Here is a 15,808-nt window from a genome sequence, read left to right on the forward strand (position 1 = left end):
GCTGCTGGCCCGGGGGCCAGGCTTTGAGAGCCACTGCTTGTGATAAATCAGGAGGTCCTCATTATCTCCAATACTTGATTTCTGTATCCAACCTTTTCCTCATTGGACATGAAAACATGTTAACAAGATTTTTTACAACAAGGTTAAGCCCTAGCGGGTTTGGCTCAATAGATAAAGCATCGGCCTTCGGACTGAAGCGTCCCAGGTTCAATTCCGGTCAAGGGCACGTGTCCGGGTTACAGGTTCCACCCTCAGTGGGGGGCGTGCAGGAGGCAGCCAGTCAATGATTGTCTCTCATCATTGATGTTTCTATCTCTCCCTTCCTCTCTGAAATCAATAAAAATGCATTTTTAAAAATTAAAACAAGGTTAAAATAAAGAGAAGGAACAGAACCTGGTATACCTTGAGTAATCCAAAGTGCTTTTTATCCTCTAACTAGTCATCCGAGAACCAAGCGAGTGATGAGAGACTAGTTAAGTCAGGTTTTTAAAGAACTATCTTGTTCTGTTCCCACAGTTAAAGATCCTCTTGGGTCCCACGGACATCTGTGTTTCCCCTCTTTGCCGTCACCTTCCCAGCTCCGAGGGTCAGATGTCCGTCTTGCACCTGTCACCCGAGGCACCCCTCCGGGCCCCGTAACCAGATGTCAGTGTGGAGAGGTGCTACGGGGCAACAATAAGTTCTCCAAGCGCACCAGTCCCCATCCACGACCTCGCCTTGAACCCCTCGGAGATGCAGCCAGAGCATCCGCCTGGAGACAGAGTGAGGTTCTGGCTGAGCCTCGGGGGTACGCAGGTTCCCGGAAGTGCCCCAGAGACTGGGACGAGGCGAGAGGACCGATCTCCTGCCAGCAGGAGCGAGACCGCGCGGGGGTCCATGGTGCTGGGAGCACGAGTTGGCGAGAGCTTGGAAACCAGATTGTGATGAGGGCAGAGGGTCAACGTTCTTTTATGACATAATTTAAGAATGATTTATTTGGGAGGACTCAGCATTATCATCTGATCCAAAGTCACCCTGCGAGTCAGAAAGCTCGATAATCATCGGGGGCGGGGGGGGGGGGGGGGCGGGGGTCTAACTGGAAACAGCTGAGAGGTTGAACGTGACCAGCGTGTCTTGTTCTATTATTTGGCTCATGATACAGCCTGGAAGGAGTGGGCCTGAGTGCTTATCCGAGCGCATCTGCATTTCTGTGTAGAATGTAGGTGTGCCTGCCTTGGCACCCCAGAAAAAATGACTGATCTTTCCCATCAGAGCAGCCTGGGTCCCCCTCAGCCTGCTTTTAGTTATTCTCCCCCCCCGCCCCCGAGAGATAGAAGCACTTCGGGGGGCTTTCCCAGGCTGCTGGAAAATGATTGATGGTGGAACGTCTTTGAATCCGAGTAAGGCAGTGGGAATCGAACCCCACGGACTTTGAAGACCACTGCCAAACACCCACAGCACCGAGGCCTGGCAACTTCACCTAATCACAGCGCAAGGATTGCGGGGCGCAAAGCAAGCCCCAAACCAGCTGTGCAGCGGCCCCCTTGGGCTGAGAAACTGGTCAGTTTAGCTTCCTCTCACGTTGCTTCGTGTCCCGCCTCAAACTGCCCTCCCCTTGGCCGAGGGTGTCAAAGGAAACTGACTTTAGGTCAGAGAAATACACCATGTCTGGTGCTATGCCCGGCCCGGGGCCGGTGCAGCCCACACCGTGGCACCCAGACAATGCCGTGGCGGGAAGATCCAGGCCACAGGCTACCTGGCGAGATCCTTGGAGAGAAAAAATGAGTGGAAAATTGAGAAGCTGTCCTGTTTCTTTAAAGCGAGGGATTGATTGCAGCTGTCTCTGACGCTCTATTTACCAACAGTAATACAGCTTGCCCTGCCCTAACCGGTTTGGCTCAGTCGATAGAGCGTCGGCCTGTGGACTGAAGGGTCCCAGGTTCGATTCCGGTCAAGGGCATGTACCTTGGTTGTGGGCACATCCCCAGTAGGGGGTGTGCAGGAGGCAGCTGATCGATGTTTCTCTCATCAATGTTTCTAACTCTCTATCCCTCTCCCTTCCTCTCTGTAAAAAGTCAATAAAATATATATTTTAAAAAAGTTATAGTTTGCCCTGAGAGCAATAGCTTGTTCACCCTTCGACCACAGAGGGAAGTCAGGGTGATGTGTGCCCGTGCTAACCTGGGATGTCTCAGCAACCACCTCAGCGTCTCGGCCTGTTTCCACTCGGGGCACGGATGTGGAGGCCCCGGCGGGGAGCCTCCGGTCCTTCTAGGACTAGGAATACGAGAGAGTGGGCAAGAAGGGCGGAGAGCCCACGCTGTTTGGGCGCCAAACATCCCAGCTGCTTGGCTCTCCCTCCCGCACGATCCCGGGGAGGTGATGAGGTTATAACACAAGACCCTCAACCATCCACTCAGGTTTCTCTCAGGCAACGTCAGTCACCGAAAAAGTGCGAACGCAGACGCCGGGGTGAATCCGACTCGCCGTGCTAGGCCAAGCTTGTTTTATTACATACATTCTGCACTCTAAGAACTAATAACTTCGTATTGTAAACATTAAGCATACAGAGTGAAATTTCAAGGCCACATTCTATCACTGATTGTCTCTTTTGTCATGTATCTTTGGCTGGCCGAGATCAACTCGTAGTGTATAAATGCATAAGTTATATAATTATTATATAAAAAGGGGGGGGGGAACCGCATGGACTTGTATACTTCATTCTGACAAACGCACAGCGTTCGCGACTCGAAGGGAACCCTGGAGCCCGCCTGGCCCAGAGCCGGTGATGTCGGAGCGCAGCGGCCCAGAGCGTCTCTCGCCGGACCCCCCACCCCCGGGGAACAGAGCCCCCCTGAAGCCATGCTGTCCCGAACGACTCTTTTAAATATCAGACAATTCCAGTTACAATTTTTCTTTGGACAAACAAACAAAAAAAGAGATGCATGTTTTCGTGTCTGAATCCCACCACTGCCCCTCGCTCCGTTCCGCCGCGTCCTCCCTCTCACTGGCTTTGGTGTAGCACTGACCGCATTCAACCGCGAGTCCCCGTGATGCCTTCTCCGCAGTCCCAACACCGTCCCCTGTCCAGCCTGCCCTGCTTGAGCTCCTGCCCAGTCCTGCCTCCTCCGGCTCGGCCCCTCCCACCCGCCTGCACATCCTCCAGCCCTCGTCTGCATCCACACTCTCTCCACACACGTGCTCAGTCCCGCGTCCGGCTCCTGGTCCCTGGAATACTGTAAAGGAGTTGGAAACTCTGGGTCGTCTTCACAGTTTGGGAGAGCTGACCGCCCTCCGTCAAATGGAATGAATCCGATTTCACCCGGAACAGCAGACGCCGATGAGTTCCGTATCAACGTCTGTTGCACAGTCTCTCTCTTTTTTCTTTTTTCTTTTTTTGCTGGTTTTGTTTTGTTTTTGGTATGTTTCTGTTTTTAAATACAGGTAGTTTTCCTTCCAATGGCATTAGGAACGGTACGGTAGGTCCAGACTGTGTGTTCTGGATTGCTTTGGTTCTATCCCGGTTTGCATGAGCAGGATCCTGGACTCTGAAGTGTACACACGTCTCCAGACCGCTTTTTCTTTGGCACTGTGTCCTATGACCTCATGCTTCTACCTACAATGTCTTTTACAAGGTTGGCCCAGAGACTCCAGGTCCGTATACGTCCCATGGTTAGCATCCGCTTGATTCCTGTAGTAATACTTTGGTCATTCCCTCCCGCTAAGAGTCTTTGGATCTCGTCCCTGGCTTCCTTCCCCATCCCCCGCCCAGCTTTCTCCTTCCTCTTGAGGCACTTTTTTTTTTTTTTTTTTTTTGATTCCTGGTCTCCAATAGAGTGTGTGGCAATGTCCGGGCGCCCGCGTGCTGTTGGGAAAGGCCTCTCTCGGGTCTCTAGTAGTAAGTGCCCAGGTGAGAAGGCATGTGGCTGGCTGGCAGCCTCGTGTTAGGGTAGATGCCTCCGGTCGGGGAATTCCAGTACGGGTTCGGGGCCGCGAAGAAACTGGACGAGGTCACGGGGAGGGCCGGGGGGTGGGGCGCCACAAAGTTCATCTTCTGCGGGTGGGCGTGGTAGGAGCCCATGTACGGGAGGTCCGAGGGGTACTTGTAGAGAGATGACTCCGGCGGGTGGGGCTGGAGGGCCTGGGCGATGCCGTGGAAGTCGAACTTGTAGGCGTAGCGCTTCCCGTGCACCTTGGTCATGATGTTCTTGTCGTAGTAGTAGCGCAGGGCGCGGCTGAGCTTGTCGTAGTTCATGTTGGGCTTGCTCTTCCGCTCGCCCCAGCGCCGGGCCACCTCGTCGGGGTCCGTCATCTTGAACTCCCCGTTGGTGCCCTCCCAGGTGATGCAGTTGGAGTTGGAGCTGTCGGAGAGGAGCTCCAGGAGGAACTGCCAGAGCTGGATCTGCCCGCTCCCTACAGGGGACAGGAAACAGACCGGTGAGGGCGGGGTGCACAGAGAGGCGGCCTTCCTTCAGTGACAAGGGGGTGCTACGGGGCACCCGGGGCCCTTTCCCAGGCCAGCACCCGTCCCTCAGATGCCGGGGCCTCCCCTGTTCTGATGATAACTGCCCGTGGCTGGACAGGAGCTGCCTGGCCCGTTCCCAGCAGCTGCGGCCAGAGGGACAGACCAAGGCTACGGGAGATGGGCCCCCGTGCCTCAGGGAGGGGCACAGTCTGGGATGCTGTTCATGCTCCCGAGGTTCCCTGCGATCAGACTGAAGCAGGGGTCCACTAGGGCCCCAGTGTCCTCTTCCCCTGCCCTGTCCTGCTCCCTCCCTCCCTCTCTCCCAGAACATGCCCTTAGCTAGTCACACGCACAAGGATCCTTATCCCAAACTCTGCATCCAGGGAACCTGCCCTAGGACGATGGCCCTTGGTGACTATCGGTCTGGTTACAAACCCAAGTCCTTCCTAAAACGCAGAGAATTCCTATGGGGCGGGTGGAGGGCAGGCTGGTCCCGTCCATTCCTGACTTCTTAGAAGAACAGCCAGGTCAAGGCGATGTTTTCCGGGGTGGGGGGTGGAGGGCCCATGTTTCCTATGTGGTGAGGCAGCCTGTGCCGTTATGTGGATGGCAATGATGACTTAATGCCATTTATATTGGCTAGGTCAAGTGAAATAATAAAAGTCAGATTTAGGAAATGAATCCTAAAGAGTTTATGGAAAAAAAATAAGAGAATGGAAGTAAACACCATTATTTCTAACATAACATTGCGCTGGCACTCGGAAAGCCATTCTGTCAAAACTTTTCCCAGAACAGCACGCGCCCACTCGAAATGAGGAAGTTTGGAGAAGCGCTGGCCCTCTTCCAGACCAGAGCGCCCCTTCCAGCAGGAGGCCAACGCGCCGTCCCGGAAAGCCACGTGTGCGCCCGCCGCGCTGCGGTGCCAACTGCGCTCACGAGTTTCCAAGGGAAGAAGAAGTGCCACAGTGAGTGGCTGCAGGTCCCGGGGGGGGGGGGGGAGAGGGAGGCAGACGCCAACGAGGTCGAGGGGGTCTTGCTTGACTGGGGTGCCCCGTCCGGATTCTCCTGACCCCCTGGGAGCCAGCTTTCAGAGATGCAGCTTTTATGTTTCCTTAAATTCAGAGACAGCCATAACCGGTTTGGCTCAGTGGATAGAGCGTCGGCCTGCGGACTGAAGGGTTCCAGGTTCGATTCCGGTCAAGGGCATGTACCTTGCTTGTGGGCACATCCCCAGTAGGGAGTGTGCAGGAGGCAGCTGATCGATGTTTCTCTCTCATCGATGATTCTGACTCTCTATCCCTCTCCCTTCCTCTCTGTAAAAAATCAATAAAATATATTTAAAAATAAATAAATTCAGAGACAAATCGGGCACAACATCCTCACCACGATGTTACGATACCTTAAGCTGATTCATGGCTCGCTAAAGGGGAGAAGCATTAAATACTGACAGTCATACTGAATCCCAGGGGAGACCCAGGGGTGTCGGACAGATGTTAGATGCTCTGAAAATGCATCAGAAGCAGGGCCTTTATCCTAGACTCCCAGCGACAGCGGCCTCGGGCTTAGGGCCACGAAGACCACCTTTTACCATACTCTCAGCGAGAACCCAGGGACGTGACCGGACGGCCGAAGTCGCTTTAACGGGCAACCACTCGGGGAACCGATGTCACGTAAACCTCAATGACGAGTTTGTTTTTCACTCAGTCCTTCTCACCAGCTCCCTGTATAAGCTGCCTGGCTCGCAACTCCTCGTTCCCACGCTGGCCACGTGGAGAGGGCTGTGTCTGCGAACCCACCCCCCGCCGGCTCCGTGAGAAAGGTCAGCCTCTCCTGGCTGCGTCCCGCAGGCGAGGGCGTCCGGTCCAGCCGCACATTTGAAAGGTATTAGCAGCTTGTAGGGCGTCACCCCAGAGCCTTGGCTTTCTCGGGACCACAAACTGTTCTCAATCAAGACTTCTTGCCCCCAACGTTTCATTAATATGCATGTTACACACACACGAAGGATGGTATGGGAGGACCATATGGTTTTAGTGTATATATTGTAACCAAAGGATTAATACTTGGGGGGAAAAAACACCCATATGGGACCTGGGGTAGAGAAGAACATGGATTTTTGATTTTTTTGATTTAGCAATCTGACATATGCTTCAGGAGAAACAGGGAAGCGGCTGAAAATAAATATTCAGTGAGCCTCCTCCCGCGAAGAGCAACTGCACAGATTTGTACACACACAGCCCTTCCTATGCAGCCAAAAGAATACTCGGTATCGACCCAAACCCGGCACTGCCCCTCGGGAGCCTGTCCCTCGGCCGCTTCCTGTGCCCACGTGGCCCACGGGACCAGCAGGCAGCGGGGCCTCCGTCTCGCCTGCTTCCGAAACACACGCTGGCCCGGACTGGAACCCCTGGCTGGACACTCAAGCTCAAGAACCGGCTAAGCATAGCTCACTGTTTGCCCTAAATGAGCTTTCAGGGCCCGGGCTCCGGCCTCTGAGCATCCCCAGCGTCTGTGGGGATGAGATCTGTAAGCAGCATCCATCGCTCAAACCTGAGAACCCCACGTACATGCAAGCTCAGCAAACGTGCAAGAAACGGACACTACGCCCGGCTCATTCACAGCTGCATCTGACACCCATCACCAACGCCAACATCTGACACCCATCACCAACGCCACCGTCTGACGCCCATCACCAACGCCACCGTCTGACACCCATCACCAACGCCACCATCTGACACCCATCACCAACGCCACCGTCTGACGCCCATCACCAATGCCACCATCTGACGCCCATCACCAACGCCACCATCTGACGCCCATCACCAACGCCACCGTCTGACACCCATCACCAACGCCACCGTCTGACGCCCATCACCAACGCCACCATCTGACGCCCATCACCAACGCCACCATCTGACGCCCATCACCAACGCCACCGCCACAGCATGAGCACGCTGCCTCCCAGGCAAGAGCGTCGGGTGCACGCAGTGGCCGGGAAATCGCAGTGGCGGGGGAATTAAAGGGATGCCTCATGGCCACAGAATCTCAACAGCAATCTAGTCGGTTCCTTTACTGTCAAAGCAGTAACGTTGAGTGCATTTTAGACGAGTGAGAACGGGTTCCAAGGCAAGACACCTAAGGTGTGGGAAGTTTAGAGTGACTTGGGCCGCTCGCTGGCCAAACACACAAGTAAAAGGAGGAGTTCTTATAGGACACAGGCCTCCTGTAAGCATCACCACCGGCTCCTCACGAATAACAACTGTCTCAAGAACATCCTTACCGCCAGGAAGGGGTAGTCGGGTCTGACCAGGGCAGACCTGGGTGGTGGGGGTGCACGGGGGCTGCCCGCCCCCAGGAGAGCCGGGCGGGGTGAGCAGCACAGGGCTTGTCAGAGGCCGAAGGCAGCCCTTCCCTTGTTCAGAGGAGAGAAGAGAAACAGGGCAGCAAAGAGTCCAGACTGAGCACAAGAGGGCAGAACATCAGAACGGTTTATAAACCGCACAGCAGAGCGGGCAGGGAGGCAGGGAGGCAGGAGGCAGGGAGGCAGGGAGGCAGGGAGGCAGGGAGGCAGGGAGGGAGGGAGGGCGTCAGCAGCCGTGGGACGAGCAGGGCTGTCCCTGAGCAGGACCCTGTGGGGACAGCCGACGGAGGGCCCAGCAGGCTCCACGGTGGCCGCCGTCTGGGGCCACTTTCTCCCACGGCTGGGGTTCCGCAGAACACCGCGTGCACAGCCCCCACCGTGTGAAAATCAAGGCGGCAGGCGTGGCCCCAGGACCCGTGTCCCGGGCTGCGTGTGGCTCAGAAAGGACTTGCTGGAGGGCCAGGGTGTCCGGCGGCCGCCAGGGCCACTGTGGTGACCGCACTGCTGGCTGGATCCTGGCTCCACCACGGATGGGACCCGGGGCAGCTCCCCCAGCGCTGTGCCTCGGTGTTCTCACCTGTAAAACGGGCTGATGGCAAGAGCACTGCCTTCAGGTCACTCTGCGGATGAGCGCAGTAGGTGAACGCTCCTATCTGACTGGTTTGGGCTGAAAACCCAAGTTTAAAGGAAGGTACGCCCCTGCCTGGAGCCGGAGGAAGCCCTGGCTGCTTCCTGGGTGCTAGAGACGCAGGTGACTCATGTGCAGAAGGTCAGCGAGGGTCGGAACCCTGCCGCAGGCTGCAACCCTGAGTCACCGCACAAACCTGCTCTCCGGCCCACGCCTGCGAGTCCCCTCCAGTCCCTCCCGGGGTCCCCTCCCTGGGCCTGGAGTTGGGAAGTTCCCAGTGGGAGACTGGCCACGCCGGAACCCCCTAACAATGAGCAGAACATCCTAAAACGGTGTCACCAGCAGCCACCCAGCGTAACGCCACGGGGCTCTTTCGTGGAAAGGTGGCCTCGGTCCATTCAAGGAGCCACGTGAAACGCTCGGCCCGCCGGACGGACACAGAGGAGCCGTCCGGACACAGAGGAGCCGTCCGGTCCCCATGGAAACCCAGGGACACCTTTCCCAGCAGGAGGAACACGGGCCAAGCGCACACCAGTGAACGCTGGGGGCGGAGATGGCGCGACGCTGACATCGCCCGTGCATCCACGCTCCGTGATGCCATCCTCCCACCGAAAAGTGCGCGCTGTGGGAAGAGCCAGCACTGGGAGTGACGAGGGGTTTATTTTTCAGATGCGGAGTAAGGGACTCCGACAGGAAGGAGCATTCACAGGAAGATGGGACACGCTGGTAGCGGGGAAAGGCCGCGTGAATCCAGCTGATGGGGCCCAAGGCCGGATGGAGAGAAGGCCTACTTCATGACAAGCTGAGGAAACTCCATCTTCGTGTTTAGGTCAGGAGGAGGGTGCCGCCACCTCCCCCAAGGCCGCTGAGAGAGGGTTCAGGGGTAGAAGGCGGTCCTTCACTCAGACGCGAGTGTCCCTGGCTACTTAGGTACCAAGACATCGTCCCAGGCCTCCCGCCTCCGCCCAGGCCCTCTCCCCACAGTGGGCATCCCAGCTGCTGGGCACCTGTGCCACTGTGAGAGCCGAGGCTCTGCTCACGGGCCGGCCACTCTGGGGCCCCCCTCCCCTAAGCCACACCTTGGCGCTGTGACATGGCGGGGGCCGGCATCTCACTGGCCAGCGTGTGCGGAAAGGCCAGTTTGGCACCCCTGGCACTTCGCTCCCTCCATCCCTGACCTCAGACCCCCCCCGCCCCGCCCCAGGGCACCTGAACAGCTGTTAACCGCATGGCGAGCCTTCCTTTCTCTCCTCTCGCTCCCCGTTCTCCAAGACCTTACCCCCCCACCCCTCCCCGGGCTTGCGCAGGGCAGTTTAGGGGAAGGCAATGAGAGACGTTGCGGACTGAGTCCGGGTTCAAACCTGGCCTCCCCGCTGACTGGCTGTGTGACCCGGGGAAAGTTACCCACTGTCTCTGGTCCTCCGAGTCCCCTTCCGTTGGATGGAGGTAATGACCTCCGGCTGCCGGGCCCCCAGGCGTGAGCGCCCGCGCAGGCATCATGGGGGGGAGCGGTCAGAATGGGGTCTCACGTCACCGAACTAACGCTCCCGGCTTCCTCCTTTCCTCGCTCGTGTCTCCCCTGAGCGCTGCTCCAGGCCCACCTCACTAAGCACCTCGACTCACAGCCATCGCTTCAGTTCGAAGGCCACGGAGGCCGCTGCAGACGGAAAGCCGACCCCGGGCACGAGGAGGGACCGAGACCCCGGAGACGCGGCCACCAGGCAGGGCTCGCATTTGAGGGAAGCGCCTGTGGCCGCCCTGGCTGCACCGTGTGGCCACTACCTACGGCCTCTCCATCCACGTGAGCTCCCTGGGGGTCAGGACGAGATCTTATTGCTCTTGCACTTATTTCTTCAACGAATAATTACTGAGCACCTGCCCTGGGCCGGGGGCGGGCAGTAAACAAACAGGCCCTCCTAACCCGTCAGACGCTTAGCCTTTTGCACTCGGATGTCGAGTGTGACTCGACACGGTTAGCATGGAGATTAAAATTACTCTTTGAATGTATCAATAATTTGAAATATAAAAAAATCCAAATAAATAAGTTTGTATGAAAAGAAACTCCAGTTTTTTATTCTACTGCCGCACTTTGTAAAATCTGGGGTATTTAAAAAATTAAATCCCGAGTAGAATAAAGGAATCGAGAAAAAAGCAAGCGAGTGCAAAGGGTTAAAGAGCATTTGCTGAATTCGTTGACGTGAACTAAAACAGCATGTGAGGATGGCAGGCTCTCCGTCAACATATTTCACGTCCCCGAAGTGCAGCCTCCCTCGTGGGGACGTGTGCCGAGTCTGAATTCTTCCACTTCCAGCCCGAGCTTGGCCTCAACGTTCAGGAAATGCACGTTCCAGCTTGGGCCGGCAAGGCGCCCGTGCCATCCTGGCGTTTGGTTTGCTGCTGAGAAGACGCAGCCGGCGCGGTGGGTTTCTGCAGCCCGGCTGGCTCGGATCCGAGCGCCAACAAATAAAGCAACGGGGTTGGCGCTGACAGGCGCCCACAGGTGCCCACCCTCGCCAGGCCCGGGCTACGAACGGGCCAGGTAAGAACCCGCCCTTTCTCCTGGCATGGAAGTGGAGACACAGACCATTCTGAAGATAACCCTGAATTTGAAATCGTAGGGTTGAAAGTAGCATTCTTCTTTCTGAAATATGATTTACCTGCTTGTGTAATAGGTTGAATTGTGCACCCCCGCTTCCCCAAATTCACATGTTGGAGTCCTAACCCCCCAGAACCTCAGAATGTGACCTTATTGGACACGGGGTCTTTTCGGAGGTGATCAAGTTAAAGTGAGGTTATCAGGGTGACCCTAATCTGATATGACCAGTGCTGGTATGAAAGAGTGACAACACTGGGTACAGAGACCCACGCAGAGGGAAGACAGGTGAAGGGACACAGGCAGAAGGTGGCCGTCTACAAGCCAAGGAGAGAGTCCGCACCAGGTCCCTCCTTCAAGACCCTCAGAAGGAACCAGCCCTGCAGACACCTTGACCTTGGACGTCGTCCTTCAAAACTGACACAGGAAACATCTGTTGTCTAAGCCTCTGTCCCCCTCCCTGGCCCTTTTTCTAGTGAACCTGGGAAATTCAGGCAGCGTGGATGAGGTCATGATGTCCTTTGCGGGAGCTAAAATCTTCATTTATAACCCGACCCGTATTTTTCCGCTTGGGCGACTCATCCAGCGAGACCTAACCCTGAAACGGGTTCCGTGGAAGGAATTGGTCACCCTTGCCAACGTGTCCTTCACAACAGCCACTGCCATAAAGGTTAGCAACCACACCAGCCGTATCTCACCTGGGTTTGCAAGACGGCTACTCGTTGGTCCAAGGATCTGATAAGGATCTACAGAGAAAAGAAAAGAAAGGGAGTCAGACCCCGAAGACACAGCTGTGACTCGGGGATGGCACTGTGGGCGTTCTCCTGACCGTCTTGTGCTCCCCGATCTCAGAGCTGAACGTGTCCCCCACACCAAGGTCACTGGCATCACCCCTGTGTTAGATAAAACCTCCCAGGGGAGCCGAGTCAAGTGCCTTGCTCAGGGCCTCCTCGTTCGGCTGAGCTCAGACGTGGCCCGGGGTTCACCCAGCCCCGTGCTCTCTCCACCCCAGGACACAAATAGGGCGCACGAGTTACGTCCCCAGTCGGCCGGCTCCGGGTGGGCCGTGCGGACAGCATCACTGGTAACGTGGACTCCCACTGCGCTGCCGCGCAGACTGGGCACCAGTGTGGGCACTGCTGCACCTGTGGCACCAGTGGGGTGTGTCTAGTCTGTAAGATGAAATTAAAAGGACTGTGGGTCACACCGAGACACCCCTGTGTGCAAGCGGGATGTTCCCTCCACGTTCACGGAGCAGACTGTGGAGATGTTTAACCAACTCCCCAGTCATCCTGGCCGAGGAGACGGATCGGTCCGTCCCCGACTGACATAGGAAGCAGTTGTTGTGGAGAAGACAGAGCAGCATGAGTCTCGTTGAGAAAAGGACACATTTTAGAAACAGGCCCCCCAACCTGCTGCTTCTCTCATGGCCACCGGGGCTCCCGGACACATACCTAGCTGAGGCCGCTGGTCCTCGGATTTGGGCACTGCCGAAGGAGATGGCTGAGCAGCTGGACGTGAGAGAACAAGGGAGACGATTAGCTGTGACTTACACGTGGCCACCAGTCTTGGGTGCTGTTGTATCATCGTCCCATCAACTACCTCAGTGATGTAACAGCCCCCCTTTTATAGTAAGAAACGTCTCACAGGAAGGAAACATGTCTTTCCTCATGAAACCAAATGTGCACATTGTAGCAAAAAAAAAAAAAAAAAAAGCACTCTGTATTATTTAAAAAATGTATTTGTACCCCCCTTTTTCCAAAAGAAAAAAATCTGAGATGGCGTACAAAACAGATTTAAACGAATCACAATCTAAAAATAAGTGAAAGGAAAATGAAATAAAGCAAGGGACACTTTACACGTGGCCAAGACTAGGAAACCACTCAGCGTGTAATCTGTACACAGCTGTCCTGGGAGGCACACGTGAATGCACACTGACGTCCACGACACCAGTCGTTTCTGTGTGTGTGGAAGTGGGTGTCACCCCAACAGAGAATCACTGCCTCTGAAGACTCGTTGTGCCTGCCTTGCCGATGGGAGGAACACGTTCCATGTTGGAAAAGCACAGATCAGCTACAGAAATGACGTTGACTCCACCGGGAGGGACCCTGTGACTGGTCGGTTCAAGGCGGTCGGAGCCAACACCGTACCTTTCGACTGGGGGGCGGGGTGGCCGTGACCGGTCCAGGCTGATCTCCTGGGTGGTTCATAAGGTAAATCTGTAAAGACAACAAATTGACTAAGAGATCAATAATTTACTTTCATCACAAGTATCTTCTATGCCTTTTGCTTTGTGTTTATTTGAATAAACACTGTGAGAGAAAAGCCAGGAATCCAAAGAAATTTTCAACCTGGATCCCATTAGATTCGGGTTTTATTTACAAATGATAACTTTGTGCATTTTATTGATCTAACATTTCTAACCATTAATCTGCAACCCCCGCTGACAGATTCCCCCAGAGCCTGCGGACTCTCCTACGGTAACCTCCAACCACAGGTCATGGCCACATTGAATGTTTCTTCCCATCGAACGTGTCCTGCACCCCAATGGGACTGACCTGTATCCAGCCACCCCGCTTTTTTTTTTTTTTATCTCCAGGACCATCCGAAACCGAGCCCACAGCTCTGACGCATCAACCAGTTCTTGCCTGAGGTCTGCACCTCCGCCCACCACATGATGCTCGCGTTCCTTTTCCGTTTTCTTCCGTGGAAATGAGCTCTGCCTTCTTATCCTTATTCTCCGGCTGCCCCTCTCGGCCACCCCTCACTTTCTCTCTCTAATCTCAGCCTTTTACGTTGAATCACTCTTAACTGTCTCCTTCTTTTTCTATGCAGATGTCTCCTCTTTCTTCTTCTCGCAATGAATTTAGAATTCCTCTAAAATAAGTTGCATGACATAAATGGCAAGGCTGAGAGGACAGTGTCCCCACCACGTGTCAGCAATGAGCGTCAGGGCCTCCGGAGAGCCCAATCATCCCTTTGCATGCATCACGTGTGACCACTTGCCCCATCAATCTTTATGCACTCTGCACATGCCCATTTAATACCCACTTCTGCATCCTCGGGGCGAGCTCTAGCAATGGTTAAGAAGACTCTAAATCATTTTAAGTTTGTTTCGAAAACATATTCCCAGGACAGTGTTATGCACACTCCAACTGTGCACACATAAAGCTGCTCCTACCTCCATCTTAGTACAGAGCCATTTCCAAAAAACAAACGACTTCTCGGACTGAAGGGTCTCAGTTCAATGCCACGGGTCATTCCGGGCCAACCGAGAGGCCACAGCCAGATGTTTGGGACGTCTTCGCTGCCAGGCACCTGGAGGTGGCTTTAGCATCGCCCTTGGAGGGCGGCGCAATGCCGCTGGTTCTCAGCCTCGCTTTAAACAGCTCATTTTACTGTACTTAAAACTGGCAATTTGGTGGGCCCATCTCCCCAAAGCTGGACTGCGCTGCGGGAGACGTGTCTCTCCCTATTTTCAATCCCAGAGAGAAGAGCGGTGAAACGCAACGTGATCAGCACAGAGTGGCCGCCACTTACTCGGCCTGCTTGGCTGCAAGCCTCCCCGGGGGGTGGTCGCAGAAACCCTACCCTCGGGCTGGACGACTTTTCTGCTTAAACTCGGCCACGGCTCGCCACTCCCTGTCGGCTGGCACCGACGCCAGCCTCTCCCACCCGGCTCCTCAGTCTCACTTCTCTGGTGTCGGGGTTGGTTACCCGCGGGGATTAAGCCGGCAGCCGCTATCCATTTACAACGAACGGAATGCCAACGTAAGTTTCTGGGAGTGTTTTGCATAGGAATGCTCATCCAGTTGCATTTCGTCTGAAAAATGGTTAGTTAGCCGGAGTTTCCACGGGAGAACTGTTTCAGCACAAAAGACAGGTCTACCGGCCAGGCCATCCTCCAGCATCTAGCCCAGTTCAGGGGCAGGGATGACACGTTTGTCCTACTTGTGTCCTGGGATGGAGAGCACGGGGCTGGGGGCTGGGAACCCCAGGGGCTTCTGTGTACCTAATGCTGAAGCAAGGTAATATGTAGGGTGTCCCCAAAATTATATCCACCCACATTGAATACTCATAAAAGCCGTGTTTTTAAAATACACTTCATTTTCAACATGGAGCTATCAGCTGTTACAGTGCGGACACATTTTTGGGGGGACACCCTGCAGAAATACATTCTAGACCCTCGTTTCTCCAAGTGCGGTCCGCAGGCCAGCAATACGGGCAACATCTGGGAGCTGGTGAGAAGGTCAGAATCTCTCTGCAGATGGACTCTTCCAGAACCCGCATTTACCAGGATCCGGGGACAGTGCACACTGACATCAAGCATTTCCAGGCGTTTCCTCGGCTGATTCAGCCAATCACTCAGAGGCACTGTCCGAGAGTGGCCACACAGAGAAAGGAGGGTGTGCACAGAGGTCTAGATCGAATGGTTTTATCTGAGCTATAAGAACACTCATAGAATTAATAGCAAGTGTCAGTAGGTTAGTTTGCTGCTATTTTAAAGTAAAGAAAAAAAAAAGTATTGCGGCTGGAAAAAATTAAACACCAAACTACTAAGAGAGAGAAATATTTTTGAGACTCTATTTCCGCGCCCCCCCCCCCCTGCCAATAAAATCCTCCTCAGGGTGTGGCACCATGTCCATTCTCCCTTGGAAATAAGTCAGGACCTAAACGACACCAAGTCTGGTCTTTAGCCAAGAATCTGCCATGTTCACATGAACAATGACTGGCATGTTCGCAAACATGTGACCAGGGAAGATAAGCGGGCTTTGTTTGCCTTTG

At 54.9% G+C, this 15,808-nt stretch overlaps 1 protein-coding gene across 1 annotated transcript in view; it reads right to left on the reverse strand.

Annotated features, from left to right (window-relative positions):
• Positions 1 to 2,461: 2,461 nt before the first annotated feature.
• Positions 2,462 to 15,808, reverse strand: part of ERG (ETS transcription factor ERG) — a 94,356-nt gene continuing 81,009 nt past the window's right edge. The window contains exons 7-10 of the mRNA XM_054713548.1: positions 13,174 to 13,242; positions 12,478 to 12,534; positions 11,722 to 11,769; positions 2,462 to 4,392 (exon numbers count right to left, since the gene is read on the reverse strand). Of these exons, the coding sequence (XP_054569523.1) occupies positions 3,872 to 4,392; positions 11,722 to 11,769; positions 12,478 to 12,534; positions 13,174 to 13,242 (695 nt within the window). The 3' untranslated portion in view covers positions 2,462 to 3,871. The remainder of the gene's footprint in view (positions 4,393 to 11,721; positions 11,770 to 12,477; positions 12,535 to 13,173; positions 13,243 to 15,808) is intronic.

Source organism: Eptesicus fuscus, chromosome 3, assembly GCF_027574615.1.
Source record: "Eptesicus fuscus isolate TK198812 chromosome 3, DD_ASM_mEF_20220401, whole genome shotgun sequence".
In the NCBI taxonomy this organism is placed as follows: Eukaryota; Metazoa; Chordata; class Mammalia; order Chiroptera; family Vespertilionidae; genus Eptesicus; species Eptesicus fuscus.